The sequence below is a fragment of the Podarcis pityusensis genome, assembly GCF_964106645.2.
Source record: "Podarcis pityusensis genome assembly, chromosome: 6".
Lineage (NCBI taxonomy): Eukaryota > Metazoa > Chordata > Lepidosauria > Squamata > Lacertidae > Podarcis > Podarcis pityusensis.
This window is the reverse complement of record NC_138030.1, coordinates 86,881,695-86,905,518: the sequence shown is the minus strand read 5'-3', so window position 1 is coordinate 86,905,518 and position 23,824 is coordinate 86,881,695. Positions and strand designations below refer to the sequence as shown.

General features: G+C 43.5%; 1 protein-coding gene across 1 annotated transcript; it reads left to right on the top strand.

Moving 5' to 3' along the window:
* The first annotated feature begins 10,470 nt into the window (after window positions 1-10,470).
* Window positions 10,471-21,643, top strand: LOC308480532 (prostaglandin G/H synthase 2). The gene is made up of 10 exons (XM_081012189.1): window positions 10,471-10,701; window positions 12,535-12,651; window positions 12,743-12,886; window positions 13,643-13,786; window positions 14,622-14,803; window positions 15,479-15,562; window positions 15,922-16,168; window positions 16,963-17,249; window positions 17,576-17,723; window positions 18,618-21,643. Exons 1-10 carry the CDS (start codon window positions 10,650-10,652, stop codon window positions 19,019-19,021), a joined length of 1,809 nt encoding a protein of 602 aa, XP_080868315.1. The 5' UTR covers window positions 10,471-10,649; the 3' UTR covers window positions 19,022-21,643.
* The last annotated feature ends 2,181 nt before the right edge of the window (window positions 21,644-23,824 follow it).

The window sequence follows — 23,824 nt, the reverse complement described above, 5'->3', positions numbered from 1 at the left end:
CGCTTAGGCTAAACAGCCAGGTCCTTTGAGTATTGAAGAAAAAGTAGTAGGCCTTTTCTTTCCTAACCAGAGGTGCCATCTAGGGGTGGGCCGAGGGGCCCCAAATTTTCATGGAGGGAGCCGGGTCCCCTCATTATTCCCCAGATCTCTGTTCTGGTCCATCAAAGTTTACCATCATTCACACATGCATTCACACATGTTTCTCAGAAAATGTTTAATTGCCTAACCATCCACTGCCATTGGAACTAGTTACAAAATACATAAGATTAAAGCTATATCAAGTTTATCCACAAATTCAGTGTAAAGGGAGATTGGATACCTAACTGGAATCATGGAACTTTTGAGACTTTCTCCAAAACTATCACAATGCACAGAGATACTTCAAAAGTCACACAGAACCCGTTCCGGAAGTCCGTTTGACTTCCCAAATGTCCAGAAACCAAATGCGGCTTCTGATTGGCTGCAGGAAGCTCCTGTAGCCAATCAGAAGCCCTGTCGGATGTTCAGCTTCCAAAAGAACGTTTGAAAACCGGAACACTCACTTCTGGTTTTTGATCATTTGGGAGCCAGAACGTTTGACTCCCAAGGCGTTTGGGAGCCGAGGTACGACTATATGCAGAAAGGCAGGGCCGGACTTTGGTAATCTTTTGGAATACGGTACCAAGTGTGAGGCCAAAATTTGGCGCCACAAAATAGATTGTCTCAATTATGGATCTTCTCAATCTTGCACCCCTTTGGCCCAGTGCCCTGTGCAGTAGAACTGCCCGCACCACCCAAAACCTGGCACTGATACAGGTGAAGGTCCAGCCCTGATCTGGCACCTGAAAGAATATAAGGACAGCGAAGGCAAGGGCCTCAGACTCCAGAATGAGAATGAAGATCACCCAAGGCAGCAGTGCTCTCTTAACACACTTTTAAACAAGGAATGTAATACACAATATTGAAAAAACAGCACACCTCTACTAAGAGCATCAAGCCCAGAGTCTAAAATTACTGAACTGTGCCTCTAGCACATAGCGATGCTATGTGTATTATTAGACTCTGCAGATTTTGTGACAGATTACAGACACACAGAAATGTGTCTAAAAATTCATAGCATCCAATCTAAAAAGTTCATTTGCCTGCAAGTAAGTCTGCTTCCTGGTTTTCTAGAGAAGTGAAACATTTCTAGAGAACATGATGAAAGTATTATTTCTTCTGTAATCAGCAAAATGTATTCCCATGGTGGTTCTTTTCGTTACAGAGAATACTCTCCACAGAGAAAGTGTATTGCATTAGAATGTACAGTTAGATGGAAATCCGTATGCATGGCCAGCCCACTCATGCAATACTTACCTTAAAAAAGAGATGGGGAAGAGGCGGAACCAGGTGGAAACTAGGGAGAGAATATTGTTATTGTGGTGTCCAACTTGCAGATAGATAGATAGATAGATAGATAGGTAGATAGATAGATAGATAGATAGATAGATAGATAGATAGATAGATGGTAGATAGATAGATGATAGATAGATAGATGATAGATGATAGATAGATAGATAGATAGATAGATAGATAGATAGATAGATAGATGATAGATAGATAGATAGATAGATAGATGATAGATAGATAGATAGATAGATAGATAGATAGATAGATAGATAGATAGATATAGATGACAGACAGACAGAGACTTCAATGGGGAAGTAAAATGAAAAAAAAGAAAGGGGCGAACCCTGTAATTGTGAGGCGCTGAGAGAATTTTGGTGAAATTGTGACCCCGCAGGTTAGTAATTTTTTTTAAAAAAATTGTGAGCGCGCGGGTTGAGGCGTCGAGGTCTGCTTTCTTTGGTCTATGATAAAACGTGCTGTTTGCACTGCCAAACCTTGCAGGGGAGAATTTGCAACAGTTTGGCAGGCACCATTTTTGAGTGAATTGGGTAACGTCAGATTTTTTTTTGTGAAATTGTGACCCCGCAGTTTAGGGATTTTTTTGGGAAAAGATTTTATGTGGTCTGATTTTTCCCCCTATGATAAAACGTGCTTTTTGTACCGCCAAACTTTCCAGGGGAGAATTTCCAACTGTTTGGCACGATTTTTGAGTGAATTGGGTAACGTCAGATTTTTTTGTGAAATTGTGACCCCGCGGGTTAGGGATTTTTTTCGAAAAAATGTCTCTCTGCGGGTTCAGGCACCGAGGGCTATACTGTTTGATCTATGATAAAGCATGCTTTTTGCACCGCCAAACCTTGCAGGGGAGTATTTGCAGCAGTTTGGCACCATTTTTGAGTGAATTGGATATTTCAGATTTTTGGTTAGGGATTAGGGATTTTTTCACAAAAAAGTTTTTCCACAGGTAATGGAGATGTTTTTCTGTGTCAACACCAGGTGAATAATTAAGCATACTAATAATTCGCAAGCTTTTGATTTTTGAAGGCTTTTTAAAATTTGACCACTGAACGTGTTTAAAGTGTTTGGTATTGAAGATCTGATCATTTTGATTTCACGATATATTGTGAACTGCCCCAATATATTTTTTTCTGAATGAAAGGATAGTATAGAAATGTTCTCCATATACATACATGTCTCCACCTGCATTCTAAAATGTTAGCCTCAGCAGGCTGTAGCTTCATTTTGATGTGTAGATTGGCTCTAAAAGCATGCAATGAAAACATTTTTACTTCAGCAGTTTTTTCTTTCTGTTTTTAAATTTCAAGAACATGCTCGTCCGGTTTTGGAAAGGTCAGCTATGTGGTTTTAAATCCTTCACGTTCCTTTTCAAATTGCTTATTGCCAGTGCATGCTGTCTGTCACTGTTTTCCCCTTGCAATGTGTTATAATTAGGATGCTGGACACAGGAGGCGCTGTGGTCTAAACCACTGAGCCTCTTGGGCTTGCCGATCAGAAGGTCAGCGGTTCGAATCTCCGCAACGGGGTGAGCTCCCGTTGCTCGGTCCCAGCTCCTGCCAACCTAGCAGTTCGAAAGCACGCCAGTGCAAGTAGATAAATAGGTAAATATGGCGGGAAGGTAAACGGCGTTTCCATGCGCTCTGGTTTCCATCATGGTCCCGTTGCACCAGAAGTGGTTTAGTCATGCTGGCCACATGACCCAGAAAGCTGTCTGTGGACAAATGCCGGCTCCCTCAGCCTGAAAGCAAGATGAGCACTACAACGCTAAAGTCGCATTTGACCGCACTTAACCATCCAGGGGTCCTTTACCTTTACCTTTAACTAGGATTATGTGGTTTACTGTGATAGGCCATCCCGGGTATAGAGAAGCAATATCTCTGCAGCATTCATGGGCTTGGCTGCCCACTGACAGTCCCTGGGGGTAGTACCCACCCTACCTTGTGTACCCTGAAAGCTTTGCTCCCCTCGTAGTCTGGGACTTTCTCAACTTTGGGTCCCGAGATTTTGCTGAATTACAGCTCCCATCAGCGCTAGCCAGCTGTTAGGAATGGTTGGAGTTGTGGTTCAAGAACATCTGGGGACCCAAGGTTGAGAAAGCCTTCTCTGGGAACTAGAGGAACAGTCAATGTCTATGAGCTCAGAAAGCTCTCTGCATCTGTGCGTCCGCAATATGGCACCCTGTTCAAAGCCAAAATTTGGTCACCCCCCAATGGATCTTCTCAATTATGGTTCTTCTCAATTTTTGCACCTCCTTGGCTCATCACCCTGGGGTGGGGGGCTGCCTGGACTGCCCTAAACCTGGCGCTGATGCCTGTTGGGAATTACTTCCCACTCAATGAACCATAGCTTTATTTTTATTTTTTTAAAGTATGTTTCTAGCATTTATAAAACCTGAAATATGAAGCAAACTGTCCAAGCACCATTCTCAGTTGTATTATGAGAAACTAGTTTTACAATAGGTTTAGTTCAAGGGTCAGCAAATGTTTTCAGCAGGGGGCCAGTCCACTGTCCCTCAGACCTTGTGGGGGGTGAACTGAAGGGTTCAGCCAACATGCTTATATAGAGCTCAACTACAACGCAACTGTAACAACTTTCTGTAACTATCCAATCACTGAACGTCACTTTCAATTCCTTATTTGCATATGTGGACCTGAGTGAAAACTATCTACAGTATCCCCCTGCTGGCCCAGGGTGAGAACTTCAGTATATAACAAATACCTTCCAGAGAGCAAGAAGAGGTACAACTAGAGAGAGAGTTGTACGGGTAAAGGATCCCTGGACAGTTAGGTCCAGTTAGGTCTAGTCCACATGGGGTTGCAGCGCTCATCTTGGTTTCAGGCTGAGGGAGCTGGTGTTTGTCCACAGACAGCTTTCCAGGTCATGTGGCCAGCAGGACTAAACAGCTACTGGTGCATGGAGGACCGTGACAAGTGCCAGAGCACCCGGAAACACCGTTTACCTTCCTTCTACAGCAGTACCTATTTATCTACTTGCACTGGAGTGCTGTCGAACTGCTAGGTTGGCAGGAGCTGGGACAGAGCAACGGGAGCTCACCCCGTCGCGGGTATTTGAACCTCCGACCTCCCGATCGACAAGCCCAAGAGCAGGCATAGACAAACTCGGCCCTCCAGATGTTTCTGGCCTACAACTCCCATGATCCCTAGCTAGCAGGACCAGTGGTCAGGGATGATGGGAATAGTAGTCCCAAAACATCTGGAGAGCCCAGTTTGCCTAGGCCTGCCCAAGAGGCTCAGTGGTTTAGACCACAGCGCCACCCGCGTCCCGCTAGACTTGCAGCGGTTCTCAACCTGTGGGTCCCCAGATGTTGTTGGACTACAACTCCCATCATCCCTGAGCTCTGACCTTGCTAGCTAGGGGTGATGGGAGTTGTAGTTCAACAACATCTGGGGACCCACAGGTTGAGAAAGGCTGCACTAGAGAGAGAATAAAGAAGCAATAGCCAGTCACTGAGGCACATTGTCCTTGGTCCTGGACGTACAATGGGTGTTTGCGAAGAGGTGTGGGAGAATTATTGGTGCCTCCTCATGCTTTTGTCAGGAGGGTGGGAACATGAGAACGAGCCTGTTCTGCGGTGGCTCCTCATTTGTGGAATGCACTCCCCAGGGAGGGGGAGAAGGGGCTCTCTCCTTCTAGCCATTGGTCAGCAGTCATGGCTATTTAACATTTGACAGGAAAGGGGAGACTATAGCACATGGAAGTTTGCATGAAATATACTCGGAGTCGAGTGTGAATTTCATGCTCTTTATTCAGCTCGTAGGAGCAATGAATCAAACTTTCCCCAAAACGTCTAGCTATATATACATTATTCACACAATGGGCCCCACGTGATTGTCTAATTCCGGGCTGCTCCTGCAGGCCAATCAGGTTGCTGATTCACTTCATCCAGGAGCCTGATTGGCTGCTCCTGCAGGCCAATCAGGTCGCTGATTCACTTCATCCAGGAGCCTGATTGGCTGCTCCTGCAGGCCAATCAGGTCGCTGATTCACTTCCACCTGGAGCTGGATTGGGTGGCTCCTGCAGACCAATCAGACTGCTGCATGCTGGATCCTACTGTTCTAGGATTCAGCTCAGTACATAACAATGCATCTACCTCGGGGGGGCGGGGGCTGTACTGAAACACTCTGCAGTAGATGTCCGATCCCTTGCATGCCAACAGAGAATTTAGCTGCATGTGAGCATTAGTGAGTCAGACATGGTTTTCTCTTCTGTAGGAACAGAGGAGAGTGGATACCCAGTTCGGACAAAACAGATTGTGTACATACACTCTACCCTTCAAGCTCATTTGGAGCACATTCATTCCCCTCAAAGAATTGTGTGCCAAGGCACCCTAGCCACAAAGTTCCCAGCAGAACAATAAAACACACCAACACGAAGGATTTTGGTTTATGGGTTCAAGCAGGCCACAACTTTATGGGTTACAGATGTGAGCTGTTTGGCTTAGGCATTGGGGTGAAGCCAGTCTATGTCTTGACTCCTGCCCATCTGCAGGGAGTCCACTTAAGGGCAAACCACCGATAGGGGGCGCCCTATGACTTACATCAGATAGTGGCACCCTGAGGGGTCCCTGTAGGGGCTGTGACATGGCCCTAGCCCATGTCCAGGCTTCGGACAGGATCCACACCCCGGATCCCTTTACAGCAGGGGTAGGCAACCTAAAGCCCATGGGCCGGATGCCGCCCAATTGCCTTCTCAATCCGGTCCACGGATTGAGCGTGTTTTTACATGAGTAGAATGTGTCCTTTTATTTAAAATGCATCTCTGGGTTATTTGTGGGGCCTGCCTGGTGTTTTTACATGAGGAGAATGTGTGCTTTTATTTAAAATGCATCCCTGGGTTATTTGTGGGGCATAGGAATTCGTTCATTCCCCCCCCCCAAAAAATATAGTCCAGCCCCTCACAAGGTCTGAGGGAGAGTGGACCAGCCCACGGCTGAAAAAGGTTGCTGACCCCTGCTTTACAGGTTACCCTTACTGAGGCAACTCAGTCTCCAGTATTTTCCTATTATTATTATTATTATTATTATTATTATTATTATCATCATCATCACATCCACATGTTTTTTTTCTTCCTGGATTCAAACTGGAGACACACTACAATCAGAAGGATATGTATGCACTTTCTCAAATTTCCCCCAAACCACGGGAGCAAACCCTCCGTGTAAATTCAGGACAGCACAGTTTAACTCTTCCCTCGCTCCCATTTCGGAAAGTTCAAGCATGTCTTGAAAATTCCTCAGCTGGTTATTTTGACTGGTGTGTAACTGGAATTTATAAGTTTCTGGAATGCAGAGTTAAAGTAAATTATCAAACCATCAATTCTAGCATGCGGGGTGACGACAACAACAAAATAATATAATTTGGCATCTGAACAATTGGCATTACTGATTGTATTATAATTTGGTATTGTGACAATGAGTCTTTTATTGGGTTATTGTACAGTGGTACCTCAGGTTAAGTACTTAATTCATTCCGGAGGTCCGTTCATAACCTGAAACTGTCCTTAACCTGAAGCACCACTTTAGCTAATGGGGCCTCCTGCTGCCGCCGCGCCGCCAGAGCACGATTTCTGTTCTCATCCTGAAGCAAAGTTCTTAACCTGAAGCACTATTTCTGGTTAGTGGAGTCTGTAACCTGAAGCGTATGTAACCTGAAGTGTATGTAACCTGAGGTACCACTGTAATTGAAAACTAATAAAAATTATTGCACAAGAAAATTCCTCAGCTGCAGTGAGCTACATGAAGGAATCCTACTATGGATTTATTCCCCGTCTACAGTGAACACTTCTTTTTTTAAAGTTATTATTTTTAAAAGCACCTTAAAGGCTAACGCATTGCTACAGCATAAACTTTCATAGTCTGGACTCCACTCCATCACATACATTAAACAGGTAGGTGAAAGGAGGATAACATCTAAAGGAGAAAAAATGTTAATCATCAGAACGGAGGAAAATGAAATACAGATATTAGGCAGTCGCTCCCTTTTTAAACACACCAAAGATACGGGAAGCTAAGCTCAGCTCCCTTCCTACCTGCTCTCACCTTACCTGGCTGCATTCCATTGCTTCAAAAACATTTTCTTCACCTTGACTCCTTTAAGTTATTGGAGCTGGGCTGGGAGAAAAGTGCTTTAAAGGAACAGCAAGCTGACGGGGACAGGGTTTGTTCCCAGCTTATGTGCTCCTCCTTTCTGATGAGATGAGAGAGGGAAAGGAAGGAAGTAGCTGGCATGCCAGGGTATTCGTCCATTTTGCCCAGTATTGTTTAGCTCTGCTAACCAGAGCTGAGTGCAAAAATGAGGGAGCACATTTAGAGCGTAGGAATTTCTTTTCAGCACCGGTACTGAACTGAGACCACAGACCTTTTGCACAAAGGCCTGCTCCTAACGTTGTTTCATTTCAGCAGCCGAATGTAGTTGGGGGCAGGGTGGATAAAAATCAATGAATTTTAAAATAAAAATAATAATGAATCAGATTTTTTAAATTTAAATTGGATTTTTTAACATTTAAATCGGATTTTTTAAAATTTAAATCGGATTTTTTAAAATTTAAATTGGATTTTTTTAAATAAAATGCTTTTGGAGGAAAAATCTTTCTAAAGATAGTTTTCTATTTAAGTTACATTATAGTCCAAAGGCTATTCATCAGCAAATAAGGATTTGTTTTAAGTTTTTCACGTGTACTAAAACACAGTGTAAGTTTTTTTTTTAAAAAAAAAAAAGTTTAACCACATCGGTTAACAAGCATGGATACATATGCTATAATGTTATTGTTTTAGTTAAATAAATTGTTTAAATTGTTCTTAAGGAAATGATTATTTTTCTCCTTCCAATAAAGCACAGCAGAAGAGTTGTCCAAATATAAACAATAATTTCATAATTATCTGACTACGCATTTCTGATAGAATAACTAAATCGGTAATTTTTGATGTAACTATAAAAACTACTCTGAAAATTTATTATTCCGAAAACGAAACCTTCCTCTGGTGGTAAATACTAAGAGGATGCCAGCAAGGTTGAACCTTTCTGTAAAAAAATGATTTAAATCAAGCCTTACGGACCAGTGATTTAAATCAAGTCTTACTGACTAGTGATTTAAATTGATTTGATTTAAATCAAATCCACCCTGGTTGGAGGAAACCATTTTGATGTTGGGATTGTTAAGCAATTGGTGACCCTTGCTGAACCCCAGAGATCTGTCAGCACATTCAGATCTAACTTCTGCCAGCCTCTGCCAACGTGCTGCCTCTTTTAAGTGGGGATGAAACGCAGGCCCTTCCACACACAAGGCAAATGTTTGGCCACTAAGCTATGTGATGCCCTTCCCTTTTTTCCCATGTGAACAGGGCAAACAGCTGCTCACTGCATCTAGTTCTCTAATAAATAAGTAAACAAGCAAAACAGAGAAAGGGAAGATCAAATAAAGAGAAGATACATACTGTAAGGTCAACCTTACAAGGTTCTTGCAGTGATAAGGCAGGTGAATTAAATACCGTATTTTTCTGTGTATAAGACGAGTGTTTTTTATCCAAAAATAATATAAAAAATTGGGGGTCATCTTATACACGGGTGGTCAGAGAGTAGGCACAAGTAGGAGATAGACAGTGTGATTGGGCGTGTGAGGCCAGGTGTGGCTGGGATTTGTTGTTGTTGTGGCAGTTGGTCGGGCGATTTGTGGCTCTGTTCGGTCAGACGATTGGTGCATAGCTGTCAACATTTCCCTTTTTTTAAAGGGAAATTCCCTTATTCCGAATAGGATTCCTCGCAAGAAAAGGGAAAAGTTGACAGCTATGGATTAGTGCCTTCTGCGAGGCGTGCGATTGACAGCTGCGGTCAGGTAGTTGAGCGATTGACGGCCACCCCCACCCCCATAAAAAGCTGAACAACTCTGGGCAATTCCCCCCCCCCAAAAAAGCTTAACATCTCCTCCCCAATTTCTTAATTTGGAGTCCCAAAGAATAGGGGTCATGTTATACACGAAAAAATACAGTACATCAACATCACCCTTATTCTTATCCTTCCATAGGACCCAGAAAACAATACATTGTGTAACAAATGCTATCCACCCCAAATCATGTGGCATGCAAGGCTATATACCTGGAGCAGCAAAAATGCAACAATAATAATCTGTTCTAACCATTTGCTGTCCTTTCATGATATCCCAACTTTTCTGACTGAGCCTCACTTCCAGGGATCCAGTTTGTGAATCGGAAATGAGGACTGGGTCACCAATAAAGAGAGAATGAGAGAGAGAGAGAGAGAGAGAGAGAGAGAGAGATGGGGGGGCGGACTTATAGGAGGCTTTGGAGAGATTTTGGATCTGCGAGTCCACCCGGAGCATGCCGTTATTTCAGGATCCGAGTTAAGAATGTCAGAAAGGAGCGCGGTGGCGAGGAAGCGTCTGCGCTGGAAGCCAACCCAGATTTTGCCTGCCGGAAGAATCACCTGTAGCAGGTGAGCAGGCAAAAACGCGAAGATCTTGCTGGAAGGCACTGGCCTTCCTTACAGTGATCTTCCGCAGGCTTGGGATCCACAGCAAGAAGTCGACCAACTTAAACCTAGCAAGAATCGGCATTTGCGGATCTGCTTCTGGCTCTAACTTCACGGCCCCACCTGGCGACTCTTTACGCGCAGACTCCGCCTCTGAGATCGCTCAGAGAGCAGCAGGAGACTCTTGAATATCGAGGTCGTGGGTTCGAGTCCCATGTCGGGCAAGAAAAAGATCAGTGAAATGTTGGGGCTGGCGTTCTCCCACGTTTCCACAAACCCCATCGCGCAATATCCCTCTCCGTCCCCACCTCTCTCTCTCTCTCTCTCTCCCTTTCCCGTGGCAAATGCAGGGGAGTTCAACGCACAAGCCCACTTGGCTTTGATTTCAAAGCGGAACGAAAGGGATCGCCCAGCTTTGGGGCGGTGAGAATCCGTGCAAACCTGCAGGGGAAAAAAATGAGTGCCAAACGTTCCTTGTCTCCGCGCCACCCCCACTTGCGTCTCCGGGGGCGGATCCTGCTCGCTTCCTGCGCGCAATCGTGAGTCACTCCGGCTGCGCATAAAGGCAGCAGGACCGCGCCAGCTGCTCCAGACTCGGAGATCTCTTCAAGAGCACCAGCTGCGGATCCTGAACGGCGCTGGGCAGCTAGTGAAAGCTCCTCCTCGGGAATATCTATTTATATAATAATAATATATTATTATTTATTTTATCATATCCGCGATTTCGGAAGCTGAGCCTGCTACTTTGTGCGCCAAAAATGATTGCACCCTGCGTTGTCTTGTTTTCTATCTTGGCCATCAGCCAAGCAGGTGAGTGCTGCCGATCTTTTTAAAATTAAGTCTGTGCTAGCTACAAAAAAATCCAGCGCTGTGTTGAGCTGGGATGGGGGGGCACTTACCTTCGGTGCAAATCCTACTGGCTTCCTAGGGTTGCGCATTGATATCTCATTTTGTCCTTTTCCTGGCGCTCTTCGGCTTTTTAAGAATGGTACATTTACCATTCAGAGCACCGATGCTGTTTTGTTGCAATATATGCAGGCTTGAACTTTGAAGGAGCCTGGAAATGTTTGAGTAACCCTGAAATGAGAGGTTAACTTGTAAAAGTGCTGACAGTCCCCCAAAAAGTATTTTTTTTGGGTCAGGTTAGGTTAGGGAAAAAATGTCATGTAAGGTCTTAGTCAGGGACTATAGATAAAAGTATTTAGAGGACTCCTTTTGGACTGTAAGAACATGAGTGGTTTTATTCTTGTATCTATGAATGTATTTTAACTGAATATAATTATTTCTGGCTTTGTCTCCTCGGCACCTATGTTGTCTGAATCAGGGTTAATTTCCTTTAACAAAAGGCAAATGTAGAGGAAAAAACCAGTATCTCCTGGTGCTTTTCCTCCTGCCTTCTGTGCACTCATTCTGAAAAGATTAATGAAGCAGTAACTAAACATTATGCCCATTCACACCCTTTCTTCTTCTTTGGCCAGGAAAAGTTATGTAAGGGAGGGCAAGGAGCTGAAAGCATCAAAAGTGCTTGATGCTGGTGCTAAGGGCAGCCTTTTTCTGTACGTCATTTGCCTAGCCTGTAAAATGGGGAGAGGCATCGTAACTTCTGTTTTCAAACTAGTGTATTCCTTTTCTTTTTTACATTCTTTTATTTATGTGTGGATAAACCATGCTGCAGAGTCAAATGTATGTAAACGGTTACCAGTGATTTTCGGAAGTGCATCTTGCTAAGGATCTTCTTAGGAGACTGTCAGAAACTTTTAGAACCGCTGGGGGGGGGGGGGCATGGTGGCATAGAGGAAGGATTAGACATCAGCGCCGGTAGTACTCTGAGGCTTTATTAGAAGCTGCTGGCATCATTATGTTCACTGGAAAGTGAACTTAAGTTTCTTAGAGCACAAACCTATAAATGTCTAATCAGAGGAGGAAGCCTAATTGGAGCTTGTTCTCAGATATAGGGGTTGTAGCCTTAGATACACAATATAATGTCCTAGATGAATGCTTTATTACATTTCAGGGATGCGTGTTATATTTGCCTGCCTTTGTTCCTGCCGGTGGTACTAATTTCTACTAACATGATCCAGTAAAAGTTGTACATGTTTCATAAGAAAGACTATTGCCCAAGAATTTAAGTATCATGACCAGTGAAATCCATTCTTCGGGGTTTGTATGGAGTAGGCAATCGCCTTCTCTTCCATCTTTGCCCAGAGCGGACTCCCCATCAATTTTGAGAAGAGTTTTTTTCCCAGCTGAAAGTTCCTATGAAATGACACTTCGGTGTTAGTGTGTCTGCAGAAGCAGCAGCTACGGCAGAAATCATTTCTCCAGCAACAATACAGGGGTGCTAGTGATGATTCTGTAGGCAGCTGCATTTAGAACTATTTTCCAAAATTGGGGTCTTTTCCACCCAAGAAAGTTAGATCAGCCTCCTGCTTGCCTCTTCTTGCTCCCAACAGCTATACCATAACCTCATGTGCGTGATGCACTAACAAACAATAAAGGCTGGATGCATTCTGTGGGCAAATATAATATGATGGTATCAAGTGGCAGTTGGTCTCTAGGGAACTAATCAATTAGCACTGGTCCAAGGGCCTTTATAAGATTCTAGATCTTGCTTTGACAGCACACCTCTTGATTCCCTTCCAGTTAATCCTTGCTGCTCAAATCCATGCCAAAACAGAGGAGTATGCATGACAGCAGGATTTGACCGCTATGAATGTGACTGTACACGGACTGGTTATTACGGGGAAAACTGCACTACACGTACGTATTCCAGAAAGTTACGCTTGCACAATTAGCATTTCGGAGCATTTAACAGTTTTTGCTAATGTTCGTTGCCCTTCGTTCCTTGCAGCGGAATTTTTTACTTGGCTGAAAGTGATGCTGAAACCCACACCGTCCACAGTCCACTATCTTCTCACTCATTTCAAAGCAGTCTGGGATGTAATCAACAACTTCCCTTTCCTCCACAATGCCATCATGAGATACGTATTGATGTGTAAGTATCCATCTCTCTTAATGCTACTTTTATAGCACTGTCCCGTACGCGTCTACTCAGAAGTAAGTCTCGTTGAGTTCATTGGCACTTGCTCTCGGGTAAATGAGCATTGGACTGGAGGCTTAAGCTTGAGGGTAGATATTTACCCAAGCACTTTGAAGTGTTATATGTTGGTTGCAATTTATTTTGATCTAATGCAGTAACCACTGCCTTAGCCACTCTAGCCACTCAGCCTTCTAATAAATGGCATTAGGCAAAGCAATGGCTAAGTCAAGCTCCTTCTTTGGGTGCCATCTGCCTCTTTTTGAAGATAAGAGCAAAAGTTCAAACGTTTCTTCAAAGTCCATGTATGGTACACACTGAAAATAGGTTTAGCGGTAATTTCGTCTCTATGGGTTACTGTAGTTCTGTGACAGGGGTGGGGAATCTCTGTCAAAGAGTTTTGAGCACCCTTGCCAAACTCCAGTTCTTGGGAATCTGAGAGAAACCATTAATGGACATTTTAAGTGTAAGAATCTTTCCGCGTAGTTGTGACCCAAGAGACAAAAATGCGGAGAGAGTAAAATTGAAAATGGATTTTTACATTCCACGTCACTTCTGAAAATGGACTTTTCAAGGTCAGATGCTTACCCCCCATGGGGCTTAGACTGTGAAATTAGACTGTGTGGGAAGTCTTGTTGGGAAGGTTCTCTGTCTCCATAGTGTGGTCATTTAAGCATGGTCATAATTTTTCTGGTTCTTTCTCTCCCCTTCCAGCAAGATCCCATTTAATAGAGAGCCCACCAACATATAACAGCCATTATGGTTACAAAAGCTGGGAAGCCTATTCGAACCTTTCTTACTATACTAGAACTCTTCCGCCGGTAGACCACAACTGCCCAACTCCTATGGGTGTGAAAGGTAAGAAGGGGGGAAAAATCTGTGCATGTGAATGTAAGACAAAATGAAATATTATTCCTCCTGTATGTACACAAGGCCAGTGGGGGCAACGCTGACCTCCTCTCTCAATGCAATAGTTAATTATGTTCAGTGAATGCCTGAAAACGGCTTAAACATTAGAAAATGTGTCAGAAGGAGAAGCACAAGATATTGCGTGTGCGTTGCAGCACATATTTTCCCAGCGAAATTTTCTGTCTTCCTTTGTCAAAGGAACAGAAAACTTGCTGTGGTTGTTAATCAGCCAACAAATTGTGTGTATATTGGCAACCAAATGAATAACTAACAGGTTTAAACCAAGACAACTACCGGTATATTTAATATGATAATTAACAATTGGACAGGTTTCCAAACTGCAAAGAAGCTATCAACATGCATTAAGCTGGGGTTTGACATTTTTAATTCTTCCTGTCAAACTCCTGTAGAACAGACAGGAAACAGCTGCAGTTATTTAGTCTCTAGTGCATGGGTAGGCAAACTAAGGCCCGGGGGCTGGATCCGGCCCAATCGGCTTCTCAATCCGGCCCGTGGACAGTCTGAGAATCAGCGTGTCTTTACATGAGTCGAATGTGTCCTTTTATTTAAAATGCATCTCTGGGTTATTTGTGGGGCCTGCCTGGTGTTTTTAAATGAGTAGAATGTGTGCTTTTATTTAAAATGCATCTCTGGGTTATTTGTGGGGCACAGGAATTCGTTCACAAAGTCTGAGGGACAGTGGACCAGCCCCCTGCTGAAAATGCTGACCCCTGCTCTAGTCCCTTTGGGTGTCAGAAAAATAAATGATTGCTTTGCATTGCAGGTAAGAAGGAGCTTCCCGATTCCAAGCTCATTGTAGAGAAATTTCTACTGCGGAGAAAATTTATTCCGGACCCACAAGGCACAAATATCATGTTCACATTCTTTGCCCAGCATTTCACCCACCAGTTCTTCAAGACAGATCATCACAAAGGACCAGCCTTCACCAAAGCTCTTGGACACGGGGTAAGATGGCAGAACTGTGACTTGGACTGATGAGTTATTGCAAACAAACCTTTTTATCAACTCCTGCGGTGAGAGGGATATCTTGCCGTCCACAAAGGAGTTGCATCAATATTGTGATAGGCACAATGTACAGCAAATCTCTCTTGCATAACCTCAGAATAGCCTGTTCCCACAATCTGATGTGCCCACTGTGTGGGAGAACCATTTGACTTTATTTGGTCAGTCTCTAAAATGCATAGCAATTAGGTTCTCCTCAATTTATGGAAAAATAACTATTGCATCCCTGAATTTGGGGTGAAACATGCAGTCGGTCTGTGTGTTTATAAACCGGTTTTGTCTGCAACACAACTTTCTAAGTTAACACTTTAAGCAAGGGTGGTGGTGATTTATACTGTTGTAATAGTGGTTGTTTACAAGGGCTCCTGCTTTTTGAAGTTGTCATTGAGGACAGCGCAAAAACTTGAAAGAGCTGCGCTTCCCAAATTTTATCCGTAATGACATTTGAGAAATAACATTGTTTTCCAACACTTTTAATGAGTGGAGAGAACTCTCGCTTCCATTGGAACGTCACTGCAACATATTATGTTCTGAAACATTTAGAGGGAGAATCTAATTGTTTTTCTGTCTCATCTGAGAAATTAAAATTAGACTTTGATGTTCCTATTTTTTCAACAGGTTGATCTAAATCACATCTATGGAGAAACTTTGGACAGGCAGATGAAACTCAGACTGTTTAAGGACGGGAAGCTGAAATTTCAGGTTAGTTTGGATTCCTTCAGAAATCCAGAATTTCAGAATTCTGTGTGCTGAGAAAACGAGAGCATCACTTATGTTAACATCTTTACCAGGAAGAGAGGCGCTTCCATGTTTCCTCTGATGCACAGAAGGTCCACAGGCATTTCAATAACTGCATGAGACACCCTATTCTTACTAGATAACTATGTGCATCTAGATCAATGCTACAATTTACAACAAACCTCTGTACTTGAAACCCACTGGAAATTGACAAGTAGAAACATATTATATTTTCACTGGATTTTAGTATTCTTGGCTGAAATTCAGTATGATAGAAGATTCTCTATGCTGCCATGCTCATTTATTTATTTTTTTAATTACAGATGATCGATGGAGAGATGTACCCACCCACGGTCAAAGAAACTGAGGCAGAAATGATCTACCCACCACATGTTCCTGAGCACCTGAAATTTTCTGTAGGGCAAGAGGTCTTTGGTTTGGTTCCAGGGCTGATGATGTACGCCACGTTATGGCTCCGGGAACACAACCGGGTCTGTGATATTCTGAAGGGCGAGCATCCGGAATGGGATGATGAGCAGCTGTTCCAAACTGCCCGCCTGATCTTAACAGGTAATTCTTATAAATGTTCACTGTTAACACACTATTACTCAATGAAATTTTGCTGCTGCTAGATGTGGCAATGGCCATCACCTAAGATGGCTTTAAAGGGGTTGAGACAAATTTGCGGCCCAACATCATCTGTTGCCTATGTTGTCTAAGCAGAACATCCATGTATAGAGCAATAGGTTGTATGAATACTGAATAGGAACCTGAAAGAATGGCTTATTACCCTTTTGCTTTGACTCTGAGTTTCCAAGGGACATTTTGTTGGCCACCGTTGGAAATGTGTTGCCAGTCAAAATGCATTTTTGGTCTGAATCAGGAAGGTCGTTCTTGTATTCTTCAGCATTCAATATTGTTTAGGAAATATAAGGAAATAGGAGGTACTGTGGTCTAAACCACTGAGCCTCTTGGGCTTGCCAGTCGGAAGGTCGGCAGTTCGAATCTGTGCATCAGGGTGAGCTCCTGTTGCTCTGTCCCAGCTCCTGCCAACCTAGCAGTTTGAAAGCATACCAGTGCAAGGAGATAAATAGGTACCGCTGCGGCAGGGAGGCAAATGGCATTTCTGTGCGCTCTGGTTTACATCACAGTTTCCCCTTTGCGCCAGAAGCTGTTTAGTCCTGCTGGCCACATGACCCGGAAAGCTGTTTGTAGACAAATGCCAGCTCCCTCGGCCTGAAGAGAGATGAGGGCCGCAACCCATAATCGCCTTTGACTGGACTTAACCGTCCAGGGATCCTTTACCCTTTTATTGTTTTGGAAATGAAAATACTGACTGACTTTTGTTTTCTGTGGGGAAACAGGAGAGACCATCAAGATTGTGATTGAAGACTACGTGCAGCACCTCAGTGGCTACCACTTCAAGTTGAAGTTTGACCCAGAGCTGCTCTTCAACCAGAGATTCCAGTATCAGAACAGAATAGCGGCAGAATTCAACACCCTTTACCACTGGCACCCTCTCCTCCCTGATACCTTCCAGATTCATGACCAAGAGTACACATACCAGCAGTTCATCTATAACAACTCCATCATGTTAGAACATGGTCTTTCCCACATGGTGGAATCCTTCTCCAGGCAAAGGGCTGGAAGGGTAAGAATTTATTTTCTACTAAGAAATTTCATAGCCTTCATCTCAAGGCAACAGGGTACATCTGTCCACCTGTTAAATCACTCCAATATCTGAAAATGTTTTGAGCACGGGAAGAATGATTAGGGAAAGTGGGAATTTGTGGCACAGTTTTAGACTGCCTTCAGCTTTCTCTGTCGTATTTCAGACAGAGGAGTGGATAGCATGAGCAAGTTTCTCACTGTAAATCCAAGAGATGAATAAATGTTTGAGGTCCATCTGATTTCAAAGGGGCTTGAAGTTCTGATCTCCGTGTGGTTTCTCATATTACTCCATTTCTTTGATAACAGGTAGCTGGTGGGCGGAACGTCCCTGCTGCGGTCCAGAAAGTAGCGAAAGCCTCCATTGATCAAAGCCGACAGATGAGATACCGCTCCTTGAATGAGTATCGGAAGCACTTTATGCTGAAACCTTTTCAGTCATTTGAAGAGCTCACAGGTAAGACCTTGTCCTCTACTTATAGAAAAACGAGAGATTCATTTTTGAGGGCAAGGCTGCGCAACTTAGAGATCAAACTTCTGCTTTGCATGGGGATGTTTGGGGTCCAATTCTTGGCATCTCCAATTAAGGGACAGCAATTAGCAGGTCCAGGATTGTGTAGGCAGCTAAAGGCTAGATGCTCCAATGGGCTGGGTTAGACTAGGTCATAGTTCAGTTCTATGCTGCCTCTCATCCCAAAAGCCCTCAAGTTGGTGCTCAAATGTTCAAATCCAAATCCAAGATTCAAGCAATATAACCAGTAAATGAATTTCTCAGTATATCAAGAACTTGTTGTTTGAAAAAAAGTGTTGAGTTCTTGTAGAAAAGCTCTGTTGTCTTTCATTGGAGACTGGGTAGTTGCAGCTCCTCTGACAAGATTCCTCACTGTCTTTTCAATCTGCAATGAGAGATGTTCAAAAGGAAAACTACGTTCTAAGGATGAAAAGGAAGAAAATAGACTCTTATGGGGGGAGCTTCTATGTTGGTTTTCATGAAGAAAATTCTGTGTCAATCAAAGACCTTGAGAAGATATCTTACAGAGTTGTTATTTCACTCATTCTTCTCCAAGTGCATTGATTTTTTCCCCCCTGCTGATGCAACTTTTCCTCTAGAATTACAGGCTTGTATTTCTCTCTCTTTGTCTCTATTATTTTCTTCTGTATTACTTTCATGGCAGCTTTTGCAACAGCTAGAATCCTCTCCCTGTCCTCCTGTATAAGGCAATTCCCATGCTCCTTTTCAGAATCTTCTAGAATAATTACTTAGTGATTTAGAACTGAATACAAAACTAGGGAGAAAAAGGCTGAAGTTTTACTACTATGTGGTTGTTGTTTTTTGGTCTCCCAATTCCAGGAGAAAAAGAAATGGCTGCAGAACTTGAAGAACTCTATGGGGATATTGATGCTATGGAGCTGTACCCAGCCCTCCTTGTCGAAAAACCACGTCCTGGAGCCATCTTTGGTGAGACCATGATAGAACTTGGGGCACCGTTCTCCCTGAAAGGTCTCATGGGAAACGCTATTTGTTCACCAGAGTACTGGAAGCCCAGCACCTTTGGGGGCAAAGTTGGCTTTGACATAGTGAACACAGCTTCCATCCAGAACCTTATCTGCAACAATGTGGAAGGATGTCCTCTCGTGGCTTTCCACGTCATAAACCCCGCAACAGCAGCAACGAATAACGTCAGCACCTCCAGCACAGCAAGAGACGAGATCGGCCGAGCTGTGCTACTAAAAGAGCGCTCTGCTGAACTATAGAGAACAGCTATTTGTATATTTATTTATTTATGATATCTATTATATTGTTGTTTTTTTGTTATTTATAGTTCAGGCAAAACACCATGGATTTTTTTTCCTGTGCCTTGGCATCTAACCCACGATGCCAGACTTAAAGGGGGAGTTCTGCTTAGATTTGTAGGACTGGATCCCTTGGTTTTTAAGACTATCTTCTGTACCAGAAAGATGTATTCCAAAATGGATCAGGGCATTAGATCTGCTGCTTAAACTTGAACATAAACAATAGTTCTGCCTCTTAAACTTGACAGGTATGATCCTAAATACAAAACCACGTTACGTGCTGTTATCTGAGAGTCTGGAAGTGCTCTATTTTTTTTAAAAAAAAACAACCAACAAAAATCCAGAACAATTCTGGAAATCTGTGCTCATGAAAACTGTCCTTTTACAGAAATCTTTGTACTTTACAAAATGAATGTAGGACAAAAAGAATCCTTATGGTTTAGCCAAAGTTAAGGATTTTTACCCCCTGTTTATAGTAAACTCGGTAGGGTGCACAAACACTTAAACTGAGAGGGAGCACGGATGCAAATTAGTGGAAAAGGAAAATTTATTTTCACTACCTCTCCCGTGTGACACAGCAATGGGTTTTGATAATGGACTCATCTTCATTTTGTGTGTGTCTATAACTGCACTTCCCTTTTATTGCACACACAGTTCCTTCCTCTTCTAAGAGTAAAACCACAAATGTGTCGGACGCAACCCAGTGAAACCATTCACATGTAACTCCTCTTGAAATGTATAGGAGCTTGCAGTCTCTGCAGAATCTCAATTGCTTTTTAATGGAAAGTTCCCCCCTAGCTCTATGTAATTGTGACTGGAAGATGAAATTTTACTTTTTGGTTTTAATGCTCCAAACAAAGGCTTGGAACTGTAGGTTTCTCTTTCATTATAATTAAGAATATGTAAAAAACCAACACAAAAACAACAACCAAAAACCAGTCCTTTCTTTTTCCTCCCAAATTAATAGTTTTCAATTATAAAGAGTGGATTCGTATCATTTTAATGTCCTTGCAGAGACTCAAAGGCTCTATACAGAACAAGGATGGACGACCTCTGTTGTAGAATATAACACTAAACTCATTCTTTCTGAACCCTAAAGTGCCTTCAGGTGTTTGAAACTCCATAGAGGAGCTAGTGAGATAGATGTGCTGCCTCTTTTGAGATGCCTATGTAATGTAATGGGTGATACATATGTCTCCCATAAGTAAGAACTGGAGTTTCGGATGTCATTTAGGACTCAAATCGATATGACTTGAGATACAGACCAGTACTGTAGGTTCCCAAACACTGCTTTAACACAGCACTTTATGTATACAAAGGCCATTTCAATTTTTGGATACTGACACTGCATTTTTGTTAATATTATTATACTTCAGCTTCTATAATTTTTAAAAAAATTCTATTCCACTTTTCAAGTTGGCTAATGAACATAATTCCTCAAGTAAACCAACAGGCACTTGGGTATTGTCAATTTTACACATTCAATTAGATGATAATTAATGGACTGCTAACTTGGGAAATGCAACCTTATTCTCATATTGTAGGTATTAAACCTTTCATATTGCTTAAGAAATGCATGTTTAATAGTATGGTTCTGAAGCCCATACATTACTGGCCCTCTTGGTTGAAAAACCCTCTGTTATTTGTACTCTGGAAATTGATATAATGATTATCTGTTAAAGCAAAGTGGTAAAGGAGAAAATATCACTGGAAAAGGAAATATTGGTGTAACCCAAGGAAATATGGACAAAAGTCACCAGGAAACTCTTGAGAAAACTCCATGATATCTGCTGTTTGTGCTTTTGGAGCACTCAGTGGAGATTGCTGAGGAGAACTTCTGGTGGGTTGTGCCCACAGATTATAGGGCTAATTGTCCTTTTTTGAGAACACACTATTCCATTCCTCTTTGTTCTTTTGACTAGTTCAGGCCTAGAAGTTACCTCATCTCTTTCTGATTCCTATCACTTCTCCCATTTAAGTTCTTTCTCTTTGAAATTAGGACACCAGTCCTGCCAGTTCCTGAACTTCGTGTTCACTGTTCTTTCCCCACAAGCTTTTCCAACCTACTCAGTGCTGTCTCCTCTTCTATGTCTCTTGTAATTATTAGATTGTGAGCCTGTTTTTCTTGGAACCTTTCTTTAATAAGAAAAAAAAATGTACATTACTTGCAAGTGCCGTGTGTGTTCTAAATAGCTGTAGTTCACTGTATGGTGCCAGTTTTATGGAATTCTGTCTTCCTCTGCATTAAGTTCACTGGATATGCATCACACAGCCTCATTTTGTTCCTGTAATATTTCCATTTTTTTTAAAAAAAACAAAGTATTATTTATCCCAGCCTGCTGGTCTTGGTTGGGCGTTTAGAATGATGCCAGATTATGCACAGGGAAGAATTTTGTAGTGACCGCAATCCAGATAAAGTTAAGTCACATTTGTGTTGTTAACATCAATGGGATTTAAGCATATTCTCTGGATTGTGGCCTTATTTATTACTATAGTTTGAAAACTGTTTGGTGGTGTTGTGTTTTTTTTAACGTTCCATGATGTGCAAAGTGTACTTCTACAAATAAATTATTTGAAAGCTAATTCTTTCGTGTCTGCTGCATTTTTCAATTCCCATCGCAATGAACACTAGTGCAAGGCGGTGGGGCCTTTTTTTAGCCATGCAGAAGTCAGGTTTCTGCACACACACACACACACACACACACACACACCGGGCATCCTGTGTTCAGGAAGGCAAAAGTTGTTGCTGCAATTCAAGGGCACATTCTCCCCAGGCTGGACTACTCAGGGATGTGGTCTGGGAAAGGGATCTGATGAGAGAATCCTGAGGCCAACATTATCCTGGAGGGACCACATTCAACTACAGGCCCTGAACATCTCCAACATGGTGCATGTACCCAAGATTCCCGTTGACTAAGGCTTTGTTTCCATTCCCATTTATGTGTACTCAATGCATTTCCAGTGTCGGGTTTTTACACGAGAGTTATCCAAAGGATATCTGCATCCCACACTTTGGTGGTCAGTCCTACTGTCTGATTCTCAAACAGGCATCACACCTGTTGGAATCCTTAAGCTGTTCCTCATTTGTCTCTAGCCAAGGTTTGAAAGTGATGTGAAACACACCTGGGGGAGCGGGGTGGGCACAGTCCGGCTTGAACAGGTCTACCATCTCTAGGCTAGGTAGACTTCGAAAAACGCAGTGAAGTGGAGGTCACAAAGAGGATGGATAAATAAGAAAAGAAAAGCTTCAATAATAATAATAATAATTTATACCCCACCCATCTGGCTGGGTTTCCCCAGCCACTCTGGGCGGCTTCCAACGAAACACTAAAATACAATAACCTATTAACATTAAAAGCTTCCCTAAACAGGGATGCCTTCAGATGTCTTCTAAAAGTTTGGTAGTTATTTTTCTCTTTGACATCTGGTGGGAGGGCGTTCCACAGGGCAGGTGCCACTCCTGAGAAGGCCCTCTGCCTGGTTCCCTGTAACTTGGCTTCTCGCAGCGAGGGAAACGCCAGAAGGCCTTTGGTGCTGGACCTCAGTGTCCGGGCAGAACGATGGAGGTGGAGACGCTCCTTCAGGTATACTGGACCGAGCCCGTTTAGGGCTTTAAAGGTCAGCACCAACACATTGAATTGTGCTCAGAAATGTACTGGGAGCCAGTGCAGGTCTTTCAGCAGCCGCTCCCAGTCACCAGTCTAGCTGCCGCATTCTGGATTAGTTGTTGTTTCCAGGTCACCTTCAAAGGTAGCCCCACGTAGAGCACATTGCAGTAGTCCAAGCAGGGGACAGGAGGCGGGCAGGTAGGGTCTCAGCCTGCGTACCAGATGGAGCTGGCAAACAGCTGCCCTGGACACAGAATTGACCTATGCCTCCATGGACAGCTGTGAGTCCAGAATGACTCCCAGGCTGCACACCTGGTCCTTCAGGGGCACAGTTACCCCATTCAGAACCAGGACGTCCTCCACGCCTGCCCGCCTCCTGTCCCCCAAAAACCGTACTTCTGTCTTGTCAGGATTCAACCTGAATCTGTTAGCCGCCATCCATCCTCCAACCGCCTCCAGACACTCACACAGGAACTTCACCGCTTTCACTGGTTCCGATTTGAAAGAGAGGTAGAGCTGGGTATCATCCGCATACTGATGAACACCCAGCCCAAACCCCCTGATTATCTCTCCCAGCGGGTGCATGTAGATGTTGAAAAGCATGGGGGAGAGGACAGAACCCTGAGGCACCCCACAAGTGAGAGCCCAGGGGTCTGAACACTCATCCCCCCCCACCACTTTCTGAACACAGCCCAGGAGGAAGGAGCGGAACCACTGTATAACAGTGCCCCCAGCTCCCAGCCCCTCTAGATGGTCCAGAAGGATGTTATGGTCGATGGTGTCAAAAGCTGCTGAGGGATCCAGCAGAACTAGGAAATGGCTCTCACCTTTGTCCCTAGCCCCCCGGAGATCATCAACCAGTGCGAACAAGGCAGTTTCAGTCCCATGATGAGGCCTGAATCCCGACTGGAAGGGATCCAAATGGTCCGCTTCTTCCAGGTGTGCCTGGAGTTGTTCAGCAACCACTCGCTCAATCACCTTGCCCAAGAATGGAAGATTTGAGACTGGGCGATAGTTGGGCATATTGGCAGCATCTATAGATGGTTTTTTAAGAAGCAGTTTGATAACCACCTCTTTCAGCAGGTCTGGGAAGACTCCCTCACAGAGAGAAGCATTCACCACCCTGCGAAGCCCATCGCCCAGTCCTTCCCGGCTA